Raw genomic sequence first — 20,985 nt, forward strand, 5'->3', positions numbered from 1 at the left:
AAAAGATACCAAATCATAGAATAAAATACCTTCTGTAAACTTTATCTTGAATGAAACCCCTCTTTTTAAAACTACCAGAATAAGATTATATTTTGATTTACTGAGCATACAGCTTTTATTATTATTACTCAAACTAACATTAACGGTGATTTATGATTTTTGTAAAGGGTAAGTATTAAATGAAATTACTATAAATCTGAGTTATAAACATAAATGCTCTATTACTAGTTTCGAGAAGCTAAATCTAAATTTATGAGTGACAATAAAACTAGTTTATACAACAAACATGTAATGTTGCAATTGGAAGATATGACCTACGCAATCTCTAGGACTGATGTTAGAGATAAGAATCATATATAATCAGGAGGTCAAGAAAGTTCCTGTGAACTCGTGCCATTATCGTTATAGAGCTCTATATTTATTTGTTATGTTTTAGCTTTATGTCAATGTACATGGGAGCTAAAACTGTAAGTGAATGATTATGTACAATTTGGTTGTTTACAAGTGTTTATGGTCAACATGTATTGTAGGAACAATAAGGTAGGTTGAGTGCTTTGATTTAATTTCATTCATTGCAGTTTGTTTACAAATTTGTTTATTCTGCGATTTTTTGTTGCCATCATTTTTACCCATAAGATTGATGTAAAAATGTACGCTACCATTCAGCCAACTCTCATGGAGTGAAATAAACCATCATCGAACTATGTTGCATATATAGAAATTAACCTTCATGCGAATTTTTAAGTCTATAGTTTAGTTCTGTGTCAAGATATTGTACGGACAATAGCTAAGCAGAAATTAGATTTTTCAGTCCTTTAGTAGTTGAAGTAGCATTGGATTTTGTTTTGTGTGTTATTAGATCTTTCAAATTGCATATAACAGTTAGTTGTATACTATCATAAATCTTATTGATAGATCTTTAATTTCCTCTAGGAAAACGATACATTTTGTAACGGTGTAAGTTTTGTTTACGATTTGTACCATAACATATATTACGCTGTTGCGTGGAATACTATGTGTTTGCAAGTCTGCGTGTGATTTAATGAGTAACATTTTTCTCATCATGATACTTTCAATTTTAATTTTATGCTGGTACATAATACATGTTTTGTTATTTGTCCTGAATAATGGAATTAATTTTAGTAAGAAATCAAAAAGCCAAAAACATTTTAAATATGGCATTGAAGTCTAATCTTATAACCAAACTCTGTAAATGTTAATTCACCAGGCACCATTTAAATTAAGGGTTTTTTTTGGAATAAAAAATTTTTATAAATTTTTACACAGTATTGTAGGCTTTAATGTCTGGTAGAGTAGAGTATAAAACCGTAAATTGAACATTTTATTCCAACTGTTAGCCCTATATTCATATATATTACAAAAGTGTTCAATACATCAATTTTATTTTGTACAAAAAATTCAAAATGTTGCAAAATATCGTATGTTAATGTATCTGAACGTATGTTAATGAATTATTTTCAGTCTTCCTTTAAACCTTAAAAAATAAATATTATTTTGGTTTTATTAATCGTTTCTGTCGTTTTCCAAAACTATTCTTATAAGTTTATTTGCAATTCTAGCAACATTATTTCATTACACAAGGAACAATCGAGATTAGAAATGCGAAGTTATAATCTGAAAACAAAACTCACTTAACTCCAAACGGCAATTAAATAATTTTTATTTATAGACTAGAACATTGCGTTATTTATTTGTAATGGATCATATTTAATTATTTAAACACATTAGATGCTTGCTTAATGTAAGACCACTCATTGGATTTTATTTCAAATTTTAAAAATATGTGTACACACAACTAACTTAGGAATTTGCGTCAAGACCTAAGCGACACACAACCTAACTGTTAAAACGTGCAAAGAGGTCTGTGTCTATGGTGAGACTCGTAATGCATGTAATATGGTATTTTAACTTGTACTATTCTAATCACATTCGTGAGTTTTGTAAATACAAATATTAATTTTACTTTTTATTATTATATTTTCGAATTCCACATAAAATATGCGCATTGTCCACACGCCTTTAAAGGCTGGACCACCGTCAAGCGCGCGATACCTTCACCGATCTAGCGATAGGCGTCTAGCCCGACCGAGTCGAAGCGATCGCGCCTTGAAATTAGCATAAATTAAGCGGAGAGCGCAGAAACAAAATAATAATTACTGAAAGTGTGCCGTGCATAAGCTGAATAAAATAATCGCCCGGTTATAACATAAATATTAGGGTTGGGTGAAAGGTTACACGGACCTGCTTCTGCCGCTCGCCAGTACGGCACGCTACACCACGCACCGTGTCGCGCAGCGGACCTCACGCTACAGTCTTACTGGCACTCGTACTCAGGGCTGTCATCTTTCCTGTCATCTGTCTACATAAACATGTTCTATAGAGCAGGTGACTCAGATGTCCTAGTAATGTCCGATAGAGTCCATTGGTTGTACTCGTAGTTCGAGAGCCGAGAAACAACTTCTATTGTACAAGCACACAAACGACTTTCATGAAATCGGTGTAGAAAGTTCCCGCAAGAAAAAAATGGATAGTCATCAGAGCTAACTTTGGTAAGCGTCGAAATTGCAGGGTTTTAAAAGAGTTTAAGTTAAGTATAAAAATATTTCCTCAGGCCATACTTTTAGCTTGGTACACTTAAATTCAATAACGTTAAGGCAATTTTATATGTGTTAAATCAGGATTGTCCAACAAGAAAAAAACAGATCGATTTACCACTATGACAATTATTTTATTGAAATGGCACCGTTCAGCATTTATCTTGTTGGTTTGACTCTGATATTACTATTATTTAGATATATTGCAGTTGGTTATAAATGTGTAAAGTTAATAACAAATACAATCAAATTCATCTTTCACTGTTTGAACTACATGTATTATAGGTTGACAGTTTATCTTATCCACAGTAGTATAACACATTGACTGCGGACGCACACCACTGCGTACTGGATGGTTACGATAAGACACTCAGTATAAAGCCGCAAGGAAGGTGTTACCCTCCCATTTCGCCCTCCAGAAACTCCAGAAACGTGGCTCCCGATCGATTTCTGCCTTAGACTTCGATCGCGATACTGCGTTAACCGGTGGTCGGAGAGGGATTTTGAGCGATGAGTCAAAGTTGGAATTGTAAACACGAAAACCGCTCGACACTGGCCAAGACAGACGTGAGCGACAGGACAGTACACACCTCACGGTGCTGCTGAACCGCCGCTCACCGCCAACTCCTGCCTCTTAGCGTTCACCTCATTGTCATTGCTGTGCATCATGTCGAACCCATTGCTCTCGGCTTTACTTTCTCCGCAAACCCACTATTTTCTTCTCCAAATTGTGTCTTATCAGGCCTGGTACGTAATCCAACTGACAATGTGGTGTACTCAAAAAGCAGGATTGCATTATACGATTATGACATTCACTGAACTAAACTCTAAGTCGATTTAAAGGTTAAACACTATACATTTTATACCTGTGCAACCTATCTAACAAACGTTTAAAAAAATCTATGATCACTTTACGGAGACTCGATGATTGAATGAACACAAAAACACCGCTTATATCGTGGCCTCTACCTCTTTACCTATACGGAAATAGAATGAAAGTAATAAAATAAAGAATAAAGCTAAATGTTATTGCTTGTAATTTGAATACAAAGTTTCACTGTTTACAACAGCTGTTTAATTTGTACAACTATATTCTCTATTTTATTGTCCAATAACTGGATGTTGTTCTGTTTGGGCCAGTCAGTATTCTTTACTTACATTTGACATACATTTGAAATCGATATTATGACATCTTCAACCTTGTATTGTATGATAATAGATATTATAGGTATCTAATGAAGAAAGCTTACTCGATATTTCCCGTATAATGGTTGAAACAAAAAGAGTATTTGTCAAAATCACTTATAAAGTTTAGTTATGTACTGATTTACTGTGTTACTAACTGAAGTTAAATAGGAATTATTTTATATTTATTAATATACTTTTATTTTTATTCACTTTTTATATGTAGCTTCTTATCGTTTCGTTGGTTAAAGATTTAAAGGAAAGTTTTCTTCAGGAAAAAGTACAACCAGTTTAATACTAATCCTTAATGTTGGCAATTAATTTAGAACTAGTATAAAATTGAATAGTCAGTTTGGACAATTCAGTAGTCACAAGTTTGAACAACGTTTTTAAACCTAGAGCAATCTTCCTTTTTCTTTGAACCGGATGTGCGGTCTAAGACATCGGACTTGGGTCTGAGTTATAGATAGCTCAGTGTCAAATCATATCTGTGTCCGTAGAACTTTTTATCTGCACCATGGACCTTGTACGTTATCGACCCCCCCCCTCCCTTATTCTGTTTGGTAAGACCTTTACAGGCAAGTGGCACATGAGAACAGACAGAATTAGGCTTAAAAGGGCATTGGCCTCTTCTGTAAACATGTTTGTAAGTTAATCACTTTCAGCCAGTTACGGAAATGAAATATATAAACTAACCAGTCTTACGCAAAGTTGTACCTATTCAGTTAAATGAGAGCGAAGTCTACATTCCAATTATTATAAAGTTTGTAATAAACCTATGAAAATAGTCTGTGAAAAAGTTACCAAAGTTTACAATTCCATGTTTGGACAATCAGTGATACTACGCTTAGCATTAACTATGCTGTTGAGTTTATTGCACCGGAGATAATGACTGTGGAGGGGAAATTATATCTACGTTGTACTTGTTTATGGTTCGGAGAAAAAATTAAAAGTTGTGATGAAAAAGTTAATTGCGAGTGAGTTGAACGCCATCAGAATCCTCTAACTTGTGCATTATTTTCAGAGTAAGTATAGGGAGTCTTGTGTTTTTATATCTTAATCTATTACATCTACATGTATCGTAGTATTTATCAATATTTACGAGAGTTAAATAAATACATAATTATAGCATTTCACTCTGGAGCTTTCCATTTTAAACCTGGTTAAATTGTCCTTTACCCGTTCGTTAAATGAGTAAACACTTTACCTTATATCCAGTAAATACCCGTGGGATTTAAAAGCACTGGTGTGGCAATTTAATTCCCATTTTTATTCAATATTAAACATTGTCAATTATAAGTGGCCAATGGGTTATTTTCTTAGTAACTGTAAGAAAAGGTTTTAAGATAGCATTTTCTATAGTTATTTAATTATATTTTAATAACTATAGAAAATAATAATTTAATAATATTTAATCAATCCATGCACTTTAATTGCAGAACTCTTATTTTACTAGTACCCAGATAAATAAATATAATTTGAAATCTGTTAAAGTTTTATTTCGTTTATTATATAACAGGATAGGAATGTCTCAGACCATATGTTGCGTAACAGGTGTATATCTCATTTCATTCTCGTGTACATCGGGCAGACAGACATAAATGAAATGTTTCTAGCTCCTTGAGTGACAAGACCGAGCTAACAATCATCCTATAATTTTTGGTAATAACGATATTTTGTTATTACATTTGACAAAACTGCTATCAATATAATAATGTTCTACATTTTAACTAATTATTCAGTTTGCCTCGGAGCTTAAATAGTATTATTATTATTATTTATGGAAAGTAAAATATTTTCACCGATGTACGATATGTCTTAAAATGGGTCCCTTTTAAACTTTTAAGCGTCTATTTTATGCTGTATAATTTGCTTAAAAGTCAAAAACTCTAAAATTGGGGTGTTTTCCTACACGACGAAAAAACACGTATTTCATACTGACTGTGTTTTTAATGTGACGAGATATGTTATAGGTAATTACTAAAAAGCTTGAAAAGTGCTATATTTTAAATCAAAGCACATTTTTAAAGACAGACATCTCTGAACTATTGACTATATAGGAGTAGCCACATCACGTGTCTTGCAACAGGCTTCGCTTAGATTGCGTTCAAATTTTCATTCTCGATATGTACTTCGAGTAGGTAGACGGAATGACAGCAATACAAAATAATGTTACATCCATTTGAAAGAAAAAGGATGAATTGTGTCAGCTCACTGAGTGATAGAATCCATTCACGCCTAGTGAGACTCCATGATTAGACGATGGACGTGGACCCTCATAGAAGTCTTTCTTGTTTGTTAAATGCAGTTTCATGCACAATTCAAAAGTTTAGAGATAAACAATTTTTTTGTATATCTTACCTCTTGATACATTAACCATAAATTTATTTATTCTGCTATTTGTCGTTGCCATCATGGTTACTCATAAAACCAACGTAAAAATATTCTCTAACGCTCAGCCAAATCCCATCATCGAACTCGGTGTTATCTACATAGAAATAAAGCTGGACGGAAACGTTTAAGTCTATAAGTCAGTTCCTTATCGAGATATCGTCCGAACATGCAGACTGAAGTGAAATGTTTCCAGCTCCACAGTTTAAGTCTATAAGTCAGTTCCTTATCGAGATATCGTCCGAACATGCAGACTGAAGTGAAATGTTTCCAGCTCCACAGTTTAAGTCTATAAGTCAGTTCCTTATCGAGATATCGTCCGAACATGCAGACTGAAGTGAAATGTTTCCAGCTCCACAGTTTAAGTCTATAAGTCAGTTCCTTATCGAGATATCGTCCGAACATGCAGACTGAAGTGAAATGTTTCCAGCTCCACAGTTTAAGTCTATAAGTCAGTTCCTTATCGAGATATCGTCCGAACATGCAGACTGAAGTGAAATGTTTCCAGCTCCACAGTTTAAGTCTATAAGTCAGTTCCTTATCGAGATATCGTCCGAACATGCAGACTGAAGTGAAATGTTTCCAGCTCCACAGTTTAAGTCTATAAGTCAGTTCCTTATCGAGATATCGTCCGAACATGCAGACTGAAGTGAAATGTTTCCAGCTCCACAGTTTAAGTCTATAAGTCAGTTCCTTATCGAGATATCGTCCGAACATGCAGACTGAAGTGAAATGTTTCCAGCTCCACAGTTTAAGTCTATAAGTCAGTTCCTTATCGAGATATCGTCCGAACATGCAGACTGAAGTGAAATGTTTCCAGCTCCACAGTTTAAGTCTATAAGTCAGTTCCTTATCGAGATATCGTCCGAACATGAAATGAAATGAAAAATGACTTTATTTACAGAGACGAAGTTAGGACTTAAAAGTCCTCTCTACCACTTAACATGCAGACTGAAGTGAAATGTTTCCAGCTCCACAGTTTAAGTCTATAAGTCAGTTCCTTATCGAGATATCGTCCGAACATGCAGACTGAAGTGAAATGTTTCCAGCTCCACAGTTTAAGTTTATAAATCAGTTCCTTATCGAGATATCGTCCGAACATGCAGACAGAAGTGAAATGTTTCCAGCTCCACAGTTTAAGTTTGATGATCCTCGCAAAGGCCAGTGATCCATTAGAACGGGCAGAATAATGCTGAACGTAATATTGGGCTCATCTTTAAAAATATTTTAAAACGTAAATATGTAAATACTCTCACGTTCCAAACCCATTTAAGACTTTTAGAAATATTGTGGAGAAACATTTATTGTTTTAAGGAAAAACAAACGTAGAGCGCTCTTTTACCGATATGCGTTGTTTTACCCATACGAATACGTCTGGGAATGTTCTAAAATTTAAGGATGTTGTGGATGGCTAGAAAAAGTTGAAGTATATTTTCATATGAAGGAAAATATTATTTTCACGAAAATAATCGATACCGCACGCCTTTCTGTTCAAGTTCGAGACTCTCTGTATATCATTGAATTTGACGCCTTAAATAGTTTCTATTATAACGTTGCTATAGTTCGCTTTAATCTAGCTTATCCAATAGAGTTAAGGTTATACTTTTGGATGTTTTCTGTTCCTTGATGTCTTCTTAGAAAGAACTCTTACGGTCTTCAGAAAACATTCGATTTTTGCAGGCTTTTCCACAACAAACTATTCAACTGACGTATACGCTCAATTTCAATTACATTCTATTCAGATTCAATAAAGAAAACAATCACTCCAATATAAAAATATATTTGTAATAAGTGCTGAAGTGTAAAGATTATAATTTTTCAAAATATACCTATTTCCATATTACTATAATAGTTTCAAACAATTCTTAAATACATACTTTAAATAAATATCTTGAACTTGAAGCTATTGCTATTTTAAACATTGTCATCCATATTTTACATTCTTATGAGCCAGCCATTGGCTTTTTTTGGAAATACTAAAAAAAGCCAAGTAAAAATACTACGCGACATTTGAAAATTACTGCTCTGGAATCTAGGGTGAACATGAATATTTCTTTATCCCAGTGATCGGACAGAATGTTCACAGTAGAAGAGTGTTCGGTCATCGTTATTGCTAGTTCTCATGGGAAGTCCTATGGCCAGGTGCGGGAGGTTTTCACCCGTAAATTTAGAAAGGACGTCCAACAGGTTAGCAATCAAGAATTTGGTGAACACCGCTTCTAACAGGTCATGACACGCGGCCTGTCGGGCAGCATAATCCTCAGGTTCCAGTTTCTGTATGGCTGGGTGTGGTAAGCACGTTTCTTCAAGGAGTATCTTAATGTTTTCCAGATTGTGGACTGCGGATACCCAGCTCCCATATCTTGTCTCCTTGCTGACGCTCGCTGTGGGTCCAGGTTGGAGCGCATTGTGCCTGACGTTGTGGCCCGCCTCCCAGAACGTTCTCCATCATTATCACGTACGTTTGAATTGGTTCACCAATTTTTGATTGCATTATAAGATTTTGTAGTGACTTCCTTACTAAATTTACGGCTGAAATTACGGTCCCTACACCTGATAATAGGCACCTCACGGAAACAGGCAACAGCGATGACAGTTCTTCTATGTTAAGCATTCTGTATGATCACCGGCAAAAAACAACCATTTAACCCTTAATGAGTAGAGATTTTATGTCCACTTATTATATTTTCTAAGTTTAAGATATTTTGTTTCCATATTTGAGAATGCAATCTAATCAGAGGACTCTTACAATTTACTGTCTATAACCAAGAAGATAAGACATGCAGTAAAAGACGCAAATCTCAACATAAATACGTTTTAGTTAGGCATAAGACAAGGTGTACACGATGGACTATTTTGGCTTTAAAATGTTTCGTGAGAGAATATTTAAACCGAATATTTAATTCAACATGAAAAAGTGACTGAATGTTTTCTGTTTACGACTTTTGTTGGACAAATCCCACAAAATATTATCAGAACGCCGGCATCTCCGGGTTATACGAGTATACCATCGCCTAATCTAGGGAACGTCATGGCACGCCCAACTATGCAGGACTGCCGATTCCTGATATGGACCTCTCCTGGTAGAGGACCGACCCATCATTGATACCCCGGATGTATCAATAAATCATAAAGAGGACCCGGTCCCGTGCATCTGTTCAGGACGATTTGGAGCAACATTCTTACATGGGGCCCGCTGCGCAAGAAGTTTATGGGCTATATCGAGAGCCGGCGACGGCCGTAAGTCCACGTCGCGGGTTCAGGGGTCGACTGACCAGTTTATAAGTCGTTTTTCGGCCACTTGTCCCAAACTGGGTCCTGAGAAGATCGGCCGACCATGCAACTCACTAAATCTCCCCGGAGACCTTTATGAAGAACGAAATCTTCGTGTAATAAGGTCCACCGTTCGAGATGCTCCTTTTTAAGGTCAAAACGTAGGTTCTTACTGGCGACGTCCCAGGAGCCCATGCCAGAAAGTTCATGTATGTCGATGTGTCACAACTCAAGTCCACCGTCACTTATATCATTGCTACCATCAGCAACTATTTCTTAGTCTAGAAACTCATTCTCAGCTTCTTAAAGCTGTAGAACTGTAAGCTTAACATCAGGATTAACTGTATTCTACATTTCATCACAAGCACTGAGACTATGAGTATCTCAACACTTATGAGTCACTCAATATAAGTGGATTCAAACGTTCAAATAACCATATTTAAAACGTTATGAATAATACTTACAGCACATAGATCGTTCCAATTAAGGTTCATCTAAGACGGTAACTAACACTGTCGAAGTTATCTCTCTTCCTTGGCTTTATTCTCAGTTGAGTATAGCTCCTTCTTATTATGCTTTTATGTCTTATCAAAATATTTTTTCCAAAATCTTGTCAGCTAACAATATTAACATTTCGAAATACCTCCCAGCTTACACCCCTCCCCATCACAGGATGGGTGAAGAATGAATAACAAAGAGAAGAGTCATGCGGAAGGGTTTTGTCACCTCACTCTGATCATATTAATTCAACCAACCTCAACACTAAGAATACTCTGAAGTGAAGAATTACCGACCCTGTGCAGTCCTCGTACCTCTGGTAACCATTTTTGTATTAACTACAATTGATATGGCTCCTTAGAAAACTTCAGCCATGATACTCATAGTGGCTAAGTCATGACTGAAATTTACGAGAACTTCGTACTTGGAAGTTCGTAAGATGTTATTGGGTTTCTATGTTGTATTTTGGATGTGAGATTTGTCAGTACTCAATGATTATTACCACACTTCCGTCACAGTAAGGACAGTTATCATTAAAGCAGCAGAGCACAAACTGGACATGTTTCCACATGTATGTCACTGAGAGACCCAGCACCAACGCTGTAAGATATACATATAATTTTATACAGTTATTTTTAAATGATGTACAGTCGTATGTGAAATGAATTTGTTGTTTACTTCAAAGTTTTATTGACTGTATCATCATACTAAATAACATTCGAAACTTGTTGAACTTTACTAATTGTATTTTTTAAGCAGTAAATATATCGTATCCTTCCTTATATGCTGAACAATCTTCCCTGCATCCTCCAGAAAAAATTAACTACATTTAAAATTAATCTGCTCATTACAGAGGGGATAACTACCCTCATGACAAAATGACTGAAAGAAAATCTTAGCATTTTCTACAACCATTCTTTCATTTTCTTTGATCAAGGTCCCCAGTTCCCAAAATCATTATTATAACCTGATTTATTCAGGTTATACATTTATTATAACCTGAAACTGCTTATGTGTAATCTTATATTTAATATAATACAAATTTTTTAACTCTATAATGTCCGTAATTCTTTGAGTGAATAAAAGTGAAAAAGAGTTTTTCACATAGCTAGGATGAGTTTGTTAGCCAGTGTCAAAGAATACAAACAATTAACTATTTTGAAACGTAGTCTCAATATGACATAATTTTGTAGTTTTAAACAGCTTTTATTTTTCCAAAGTTTTCGATATCTATGTTTGTCGGATTTTTGATTAACGGTTATTTAAAGTTTGGAAGATATGGTTATGTCTAGGTTATTATGCATCGTAGAAAAAAGCAAAAACCCTGTTTAGAATTAACTGGTCATTAGCAATAATGTTAACTTTTATGTATGTAATTTTGTATTCTAGAATAGCTGATAGCTTAATGGCTGCCGTACAATAATCAAAGAGTTCTAGGGTTCTATAGTTTTTAATCGAAATTGGCATATTTGAAGCATTATCCCTGTTTTCTTCATTTCTTCTTAAGTGCCTCTAAAGTTTTATTTCACAATACTAAACCAACATTATTGTTAAAAAAAGACCAGTGATTGAATTGTATAATTTTTTTGAAAATTCTAAACCACTCGGTTCTGATGAATGATTTACAAGATTTATGGCGGAAATAAAGATTGCAGATATTTAAAACAAAGGATATTGCTTTATTTTGACGCAAGAAAATAGTATTAGTTTTAGCAAATTGGTAACGCATAAACTAAGTAAGGGTCAGAAAAATTAAAAATATGTCACTCGATGAAGTGGCATCATAGCCTAGCAGTAGAGTTATTGGAGATCCAAAATAGATCCCTATGTGTGTTTTATGGGATCTTCATGTAGGGTTGCAAAATATAATCGACTGATAAAAGGTATTGGACAAATTTTATCCACGTTAAAAGAATCCGATTGTTTCGGTCCTGGAGAAAGGAATATCTTTAATGACTATTTCAGAGATACTTGGAGTTTCATCCCAACAAATTTGATTAAAAGCAATCCCCAAAGTATCGGTAACGTGGTTGCAGGACACTCTCCTCGCTGATACGTTTTGCAGAAATTGTTCGAAGGAAAGGACGAGAGCTGGTTAGACACGTGCGAGGGCCCAGGATCCGCCTTCTATCAGGGAATCTGGTATAATGGTGTTGTCGCGGACCCGTGATGAGATCGGAAGTGAAAGGTTCGACACCTACCAATGCTCCAGAAGTCATCTACAAGGCCTAATTTTCGATCTTCGAGTAACCCGATCCCTTTCACTTCGACATCTGATAAGGTTCTGTCTCCCTCGCAGTTTATCGGTTGACATTTCGGAAATATCTTCTGGGTGTTATATAAAGATCTTGCCAGTTTTATACACAAAAAGTATTTTGGAAATCTTACTGGATATTTTAGATTGTTCCATTTGGTTTATACTGAAAACAGTCACCAACACAAATGTTTATAAGGGATGAGTTGCTAGCTTTTTAGTTTTGTGACAGGAATAGGGCTCGATAGAATTTAACGAAGTCTTACCAAACATTAAAACAAATTAATACCATTACATCTGTTATTTTTCAATGATAAATGCCATGTTAGGGTTGCTTTCAGTTTGTTTATTACCTTCCATTTCAAAATATTGACCTCAATTAATACAGTTATTTCCTAGATAAATAATATATTATGTACCAAGTAACATATATCTGAAGATCTTTGTATCGCAGAGGGTTTGCGCACGGACAAACAAACTACAGGAATAAAAGACAGCCCTGTCGGGCCCAATAACATAACATTTGATTACGAATTTAAATAAATATTTCACTGCTTTAACTATGGTGACAGTATTAAAGTTATACGTCGAATTACACAAAAGTATAACAAACCAAATAATGCAACAAAACTGTAATCAAAAGTATCTAATTATTTCGTAAATACATATATTTGTACCTTCTGATATAAAATAACAATAAATTTCAGGTCACTTAAAAGTTTTAAAAAGTATTGCTATATTTTCTATAAAAAATAATTAATTTAATATAATTTTTATCGAGCAATGTACAAGATTGTCAAGAAGTAAACCGCACAAGAATAGTTTACTTCGTCAAAATTCTAGTTGACATAGGTATTTATAATAATCCCATTTTATGTATAACTTATTGTCCTTAAATTTACGAACACCGGCTCTGCTCTACAAAGCTATAAAAAAGTACTTGAAGTGTCCGTTATTACTATATTATTTAATTCGCCCATCGCTTAACAATAAATGATTATAATAAATTACTTTTACAGGACCCACTATGCCATTCAATAACAATCTTAATCTAATGTGCAGTCATGAGAATAACACAATCTTAATCAGTAAAATTTCATATTTAAATATATCATATTTCTTATACAGTATATCCATTATAGTACAATTACATAATATTATTTAGGATTCTACAAACGTCTTGTTTATATCAATACTTTTTCATTAACTGAAATAACAACTGTTCCTACAATACGAATAAGATTAACTTAAGGGATCATTTACGTGTGGATGCCCTTTAAAGATTTGAAATGTAATGTTTTAAATAGCGTTATCGCCTGTTACTAGATTGGTCTCAATCACCGTTTGACCTATGATATGTGTACCTCAATCGAGCCTTGATTGAGACAGGCTTACGTCATCGATATGCATATGATAACGCAAACGCAAGTCACAACAAGCCCGGGCGTGTCAGGACATGTTTACCCGTCAGGCCAATTTGTAGGTCGGTGAATGCTTTGTGTGGCTTATCAGGTTCGTTACCTGGACGGCCTGTCGTTGGATGTCTAAATAGGACTAATCACTCTGAACAGTTCTAGTCCTGGAACCATTCGCCGGAGAACTGATTCAAAGGTACTGTTCATAAAAGAGTGGTTCTGAGAATCGATCCTCTAATCTGAAAGTGTCGTAGGGCTGAGAGAATGTATTTTAATTTTTTCCCCATATGGGAGAATGAACTGTGATGTAGCAAAAATTCTGTTTTAATTCTAAAAATCCTGGTTTTGAAGACCCAAATTAATTTCCACTAAACAACAATGGTAAAGATAGATAATAAAACTTTTAACCACATATCGAATGCGAAGGTAGTTATTGAAGAATTGAATGCAATATTTCATGCATTGTCAAACTTAACTTGGAATTGTCAAAAGCTTTTTGTACAATAATTTGTCCATCCAGAAATCAGAATTAACAGGACAAGTTTTTGCATATGCTTGGTAATATTTTCTATACTTAAAACATTTTAAGAGCAAAATAGTAATACTGCTTCGCTGGTAAAGAATACACTCATATATTACAATCGTGTTCGATACCAAACAAATATGCTATAAGTTTTATTAAAAACTGATTGTTGTGTTAATACTTTTAATTTGATTTTGTGTAAGATTGCAACTATAAAAATGGAGGGGAAAAGAATCCATTAAAGACTTTCCATAACTCTCTGGCAATGTGTAAACTGAGTGTGAAACGCATTGTCGAGTAAACGTTGAAGTACCTTGGTATTATTTATTTTATATTAGGCAATTGACCGCAACAATTGTTGTAGTGGCATTAAATATGCAGAAGAACTGTGTACTACCAACAATGCAATCCTACGCTAGAATATAAATAGAGTTGATCTTTTCCATCGTACAGTTCGTATAAGTCACCTCGACCTCTGGCACAGGCACATGCATGACGTCATCGTGGGAACTCCATGACTGATCACTGCCGCCAATTCGAGTTCGAAAGCCCATATGACCTTATCTTGGTCTATAATGTCAGGTCACTTGTACATGTGATGGCCTAATAAGATCAATCACATCTCCTTTTTTCTCCTGTCCTCTCGCTTCGATAACAAGGCCAATATCAAAATTTACTTTAATGAGGAAATACTAAATTTTCTAAAATTAAAACATGTCCAAAATACTGATTATTAACGTATTTGTATCATATATAGAAAAATATATTGTCAAACCATTAATTCCGGTATGTTGAATGTCACAGACTAGAGTGTAAGCATTCCGTGAAAGAGGTCTGAGGTTCAAATCTTACAGGACTCTAAGGAACTACAAATTTTGGAATCTATTACGTTACGAACAGAATCCATCTGGTATGGATAAAAATGTATAGCAACAAGAAATTGACAATCTGGAAATGGAATAGGAATAGTTTAGCAATATATTGACATTAATGGCATTGGTACTTACAAAATACAAATTGGTTTTTATTTTATCCGATGAATGGAGAAAACACACAAAACATGCCTCTAAAAGCTACAGGAGAAATAATGTCATATATGGCTTTGTTTAAAAGTTATAATGTAAAACGTTTAAGCACTTATAGACAAACTGGTAAAATTGTATATAACAGTTAATAGTTAAACTGCAAACATTGTCTATTTGTACACACTCAAACAAAGTTAGATTTTTTGCGTGATTTACAATATATACTAACAAAATGAACACATTTAAACAGATTCAGAGTAAAAATATAGTCCAATGAATTACTTAATTAGATTATACAATAGTAAAAACCTTATTTAGAGACTGTGTCTACAGTAAAAACGTACTGTATCATTCAGGACATTTATCCCAACATCTGCACTCCGACTGTGGCGTGTGCAAGAAACTTGTAACGGTCCTGTCCTAAAACTGGATTTGGTAAGTAAATTTCTACTCGTGACAAAGTCTGGCCTTATTGATGGTCATGGTGAACGCACGCCTGACAGGGAGGAACTGGCGACGGCTTAATTTGAAAAGCGGTCCAGTTTTAATGGTTGATATCAATCCGTGGTATGAAAAAAAGCTTGTCGAAAAGCTTTTCCAATCAACATCCAGTCCACTGAGTCCTAGTGATACCACAATCAGCCGTGTCCCGTTGCTCAGACATTTTCTGGTGTTCAAATTCCAAAGTAGCAAAAAATGGCTTCGATCGTGACCTGAAATCGGTGAGCTGCAATGCCTGTATTATCCAACGATATGTGAACTAAGGTGAAATTGGTCAACCATAGTCAAACCTCATCAAACCGAGTTACATATATTCAAACCCAGTCAATACAAATTTTAGTGGCAGGCAGCTTTTATTTGCACTTTTATACTTCATTGCCCTTATAACGTTGACACGCCCTAAGATTTTGAATTGAAAATTTGATCTGGCAAAAATACAGTATTAAAACATTAACTGCGACTAACGCTAAACAGAACTTTACAAAAAATATGTACTGCACGAAATCTAAAGAAAATAGCGGAAGTACTGAAAAACGTGTAATGCACACACCACTAAGTGTTCACGTTACATTTAATTTACAATCATCAGATATTAAATTGTTCAGTGAATTGAGAATAAATTCATATTCATGAGCTACACGTACGTATTAGTAATAAGTTTTTTTTAACTTAACAAGAATCTGCTTTCTGAGATATATTTCGTCTTTGGGCTGCAAGACGGAAGTCAATTCTATATTATAGCACTGGATTATTATGAAATAATTTCGAGAACATACAACATTGATTGTATCCATTGACAATTATAATTGCAATTGATAAAATAGATTGAATTACGAATGTTGAGTTTAGTACAATTTCACCTTCCTCTTAGAGTAGCGTCTGAAACCTGACACTGTCTGACACTTGACCCCTGGAATCTAGATTTCACGGCCCTCCGAAGAGATCCAAAATAAAGTCAACAGAAAGTTTGTGAATGAAATATTATTCGCATAGTCAAATTGAAACACTTATATTTGTGTTGGCATAATAGTATTTAAGTCGCAATTTTGATATTCTACATTTCATTATTTTAGCAAACAACGTACAAGAGTATGTGATTTGACTTTATTGTTACAATTAAAAAAAATATAGTCTACATAATTTCTTTTCTCTTTAAATATTCCCTTTTATTCATTAATAATTGTTAACAATTCCCTCTGAACATACACTTATATGTGGACCAATATTGTTGTAATTAAGGAAGTTTCTATTTCAAGTTTTTATTAATTAGTAAATTCGAATATGAGACGAAATGTATATAAGTCTTAAAATTGTAAATTTTAAAATTAGTTGTATTGATTTCACTTATTGTCAAAGCTACAAAATAATTATATTTAATTTGTACAAAACATTTCCGTTAAACTGTATGTTCAAAGGTTGCCTTATAATAAGATGAGATCAATTGTTTTTATCCTAAGGTACCTTATAACATTTATTATTCTAGCATAATCAATTTTTTGGAAACTTTATAATGGATCTAGACCCGGGAATATTTCAATTCTGAATCTTCTCTCCCACTGGGAATATTCCCAGTAAACGCCGTAACTCAGATCCAATGTTTCATCAAACTGAAGACGACCATCGGGGTTTCCAAGCACAAAACAAGGCCGTTTCCGCTTGATTCACAGATTAAAAATTCAAACGGGGCAGGTGATCTTAAAAACGGCTTAGAGGCCCGGTACAGTCGCAGAGCCTCGCCGCGCGGGCAGTTGGGTGGGACGAAATAAAGATCAGAATTTATGCGGACATTGTAGATTAGTTGAAACAATTTAAGCGGGGCAACGAGGGCGCCCCGAGCATCATGGGCCAAAGTCGGATTTATGTCGGCGCGCCCCCTCCCACTGCGCGATCGCGCCCACAAATTGATTTTGCCCGCGACTTTAATGACAACTGCCCCTTATTTATCGACTTCCCTCAGCGTCCGCTCTTATTAAGTTGTCCAATCGTTTCAACATCTTATTTTCTTAATTGATTAGTAATTACTTTTAGTTGAACGTGTAATCATCCGGTGTTATTTATGCGAGCAGTGCGAGATTCAATTTTAGATGTCCGATGTGGATCCGTGAGGCAGGAGTGGTGACGCTAATGCTCGGGTTTCGACTTATCGACAATCTCCCCCGTAATTCAATCTTCACCGGTTTACACAAACGTGACAGAAAGGCGAGATGAAAGCTCGGAGATTTTAATCGACTATGATAAATTTGTTTCATCCTACTATCGTTGGCTGGTGGATTACATGGATTATAACGACACGAAGGTAACATCACAATTGAATTGAGGGGCTCATCTTTACGTACTGAAGCAAAAATCTCAACAAAAACTGTTTTAAATTTATAAAACAAATTATTTATGTAGCATCGTGGCTAATGAAGTTTATCATTGTAATTGGATTATTTAAAAGCACAGGAATATTATGAACATTTGTCATCGTTGCTTGTAACTACTGTAACTGAAATGAGAATTTTCGACACCTGGTATCAGCTTCCTTCTTAATATGCCCAAAAATATAAATAAAGTTACCCATGTAGGAAGATTCAAAATCATTAAACACGGCGCTAAACATGTAAAATTTAGCAATACAACACAAACTTTACTTTACTTTATTTATATATATGCGTGTGTTATGTTCCACAAACCTGATGATTCCCAAGATTTAAAAGCTAAGAAATGTTAGAATAATTTTAAATTAACAAAATAGTTTTCTAGAAGATTACTAAAAACCCAACAGCTACTTCTTAAAATTGTGCTGTTGTCTGACCGTCGATAACTCTTGATAGACAGGAGACTTAAAACTTGGTACATAGATGAAATTTATTAATTCTAGAGTCAAAGGTTATCGCCCGTCTGTCTATCCGTCTGTGCGATAACTCTTGATAGACAGGAGACTTAAAACTTGGTACATAGATGAAATTTATTAATTCTAGAGTCAAAGGTTATCGCCCGTCTGTCTATTCGTCTGTGCGATAACTCTTGATAGACAGGAGACTTAAAACTTGGTACATAGATGAAATTTATTAATTCTAGAGTCAAAGGTTATCGCCCGTCTGTCTATTCGTCTGTGCGATAACTCTTGATAGACAGGAGACTTAAAACTTGGTACATAGATGAAATTTATTAATTCTAGAGTCAAAGGTTATCGCCCGTCTGTCTATTCGTCTGTGCGATAACTCTTGATAGACAGGAGACTTAAAACTTGGTACATAGATGAAATTTATTAATTCTAGAGTCAAAGGTTATCGCCCGTCTGTCTATTCGTCTGTGCGATAACTCTTGATAGACAGGAGACTTAAAACTTGGTACATAGATGAAATTTATTAATTCTAGAGTCAAAGGTTATCTATCGCCCGTCTGTCTATTCGTCTGTGCGATAACTCTTGATAGACAGGAGACTTAAAACTTGGTACATAGATGAAATTTATTAATTCTAGAGTCAAAGGTTATCGCCCGTCTGTCTATTCGTCTGTGCGATAACTCTTGATAGACAGGAGACTTAAAACTTGGTACATAGATGAAATTTATTAATTCTAGAGTCAAAGGTTATCGCCCGTCTGTCTATTCGTCTGTGCGATAACTCTTGATAGACAGGAGACTTAAAACTTGGTACATAGATGAAATTTATTAATTCTAGAGTCAAAGGTTATCGCCCGTCTGTCTATTCGTCTGTGCGATAACTCTTGATAGACAGGAGACTTAAAACTTGGTACATAGATGAAATTTATTAATTCTAGAGTCAAAGGTTATCGCCCGTCTGTTCGTCTGTGCGATAACTCTTGATAGACAGGAGACTTAAAACTTGGTACATAGATGAAATTTATTAATTCTAGAGTCAAAGGTTATCGCCCGTCTGTTCGTCTGTGCGATAACTCTTTCGTTGCGTTTTTCTGTAGGGTTCGTTATATAGGTTTATTTAGAGTGGATCAATATGAGGATGTAATTTCAGCCGCAAAAACAAAATTTAAATTACTTTAGACAACGCTCCAGTTTGAACTATGTGACAATTATCTTTGTCTACTAGCGTACCGGCAATTGAACTAGTCTGATGGAGAAAACCGCGTAACAATTCCCAGGCCTGACTCTCCTGGATGGTTCTGACTTTATTGTTCCGGTTGATCTATTGACGGAAGTCATGTCGCAGTGGAGTCAAGAATGCAGGGATCGCGAAGTATCGGCCTCCGGCACTGCTGCAATGTCCGGGACGGGCGCAAACCCGGTCGTCATCCTCTATTAAATCACAATGACCTTCGACTGGTTATGTCCCGTGATATGTTTCAGTACTGGAATCTAGTCCACGAAGGATGTCCCTTTTGGGACCACCTCGCGCTTGTGATCGTTGAGCTCTTTGCAAAGGATTGTCAACCGATGCCAAACTGATAGTAGCGTCTTAGAACCCGTATTAATCCAGAAGCCGAAATCCATTTGCATTGTATAAGCTCACAACCGGAAATCGGAAGAAGAATTTCTTATAGGAAAGAAATCGATCTTCAGTCGCTCTAGTTTTGAAGGAGATCAAAATGAAATGATAAATTACTGAAAGGATTAAAATTATCAAATGATAATTGTGTTATGTTTGACACATTTAAACCCAACCGTCAGGCACCCAAATAAAATTTCAATATGTGGTAGCTAACCATAAATTGACCGACTATATGGCGACATGTGGTAATTTTTAGACTCTTTATTTTTGATGGTGACATATCTGCTATTTTTGACGGTGACATATCTGCTATTCATGTGTCTAGCGGTCGATTTTATATGTGTTACGTAGAAAAATATTATCTAAGACAAAATTATACTTTTATTATTCAACCCTAACGATACTCCCCATTTCGACCTCACCAAAACTAATACGACTGGCAATTGATTTCTTAGGAGAAATTTTTTGTCAATTTCACGAGAATATAAAGCTGACCGCATAACTCATTATTCATATAATTTATGTGCCAAATATATGAAATTCCTATGTCAGTACCGCATGAAATTCACTGGATAGAAAGACATATTTTCTGAAAGACCTACTTTTTCATTGGCAATCTAAGCCGTGTGGTCTGCATCAAAATGTGTAACGTGTATAGAACGGAACGAGAGCCGATAAAACCCACAAATATACACCAATGGGCTGATAAACACATTAAAACCGTAACACTATCGGCACACCCATCCTGGCCAACCGCCCACCAGCAACGCGATCCCTGGAGATCGTGGGAACTAGCGGGGTGGGAGGGGCGCGGCGGCGCGACAACCGATCACTTAAGTTAATATTGCCCTG

At 35.2% G+C, this 20,985-nt stretch overlaps 1 protein-coding gene across 2 annotated transcripts in view; it reads left to right on the plus strand.

Moving 5' to 3' along the window:
* Positions 1-383: 383 nt before the first annotated feature.
* Positions 384-20,985, plus strand: part of LOC124354120 (knirps-related protein-like) — a 56,423-nt gene continuing 35,821 nt past the window's right edge. The window contains exons 1-2 of one of the 2 annotated variants that reach the window (XM_046804344.1): positions 384-540; positions 8,523-8,649. In XM_046804344.1, the coding sequence (XP_046660300.1) occupies positions 476-540; positions 8,523-8,649 (192 nt within the window). In that variant the 5' untranslated portion in view covers positions 384-475. The remainder of the gene's footprint in view (positions 541-8,522; positions 8,650-20,985) is intronic. The other variant, XM_046804345.1, reaches the window with a different exon arrangement.

This window comes from Homalodisca vitripennis, chromosome 2 (genome assembly GCF_021130785.1).
Source record: "Homalodisca vitripennis isolate AUS2020 chromosome 2, UT_GWSS_2.1, whole genome shotgun sequence".
Classification (NCBI taxonomy): domain Eukaryota; kingdom Metazoa; phylum Arthropoda; class Insecta; order Hemiptera; family Cicadellidae; genus Homalodisca; species Homalodisca vitripennis.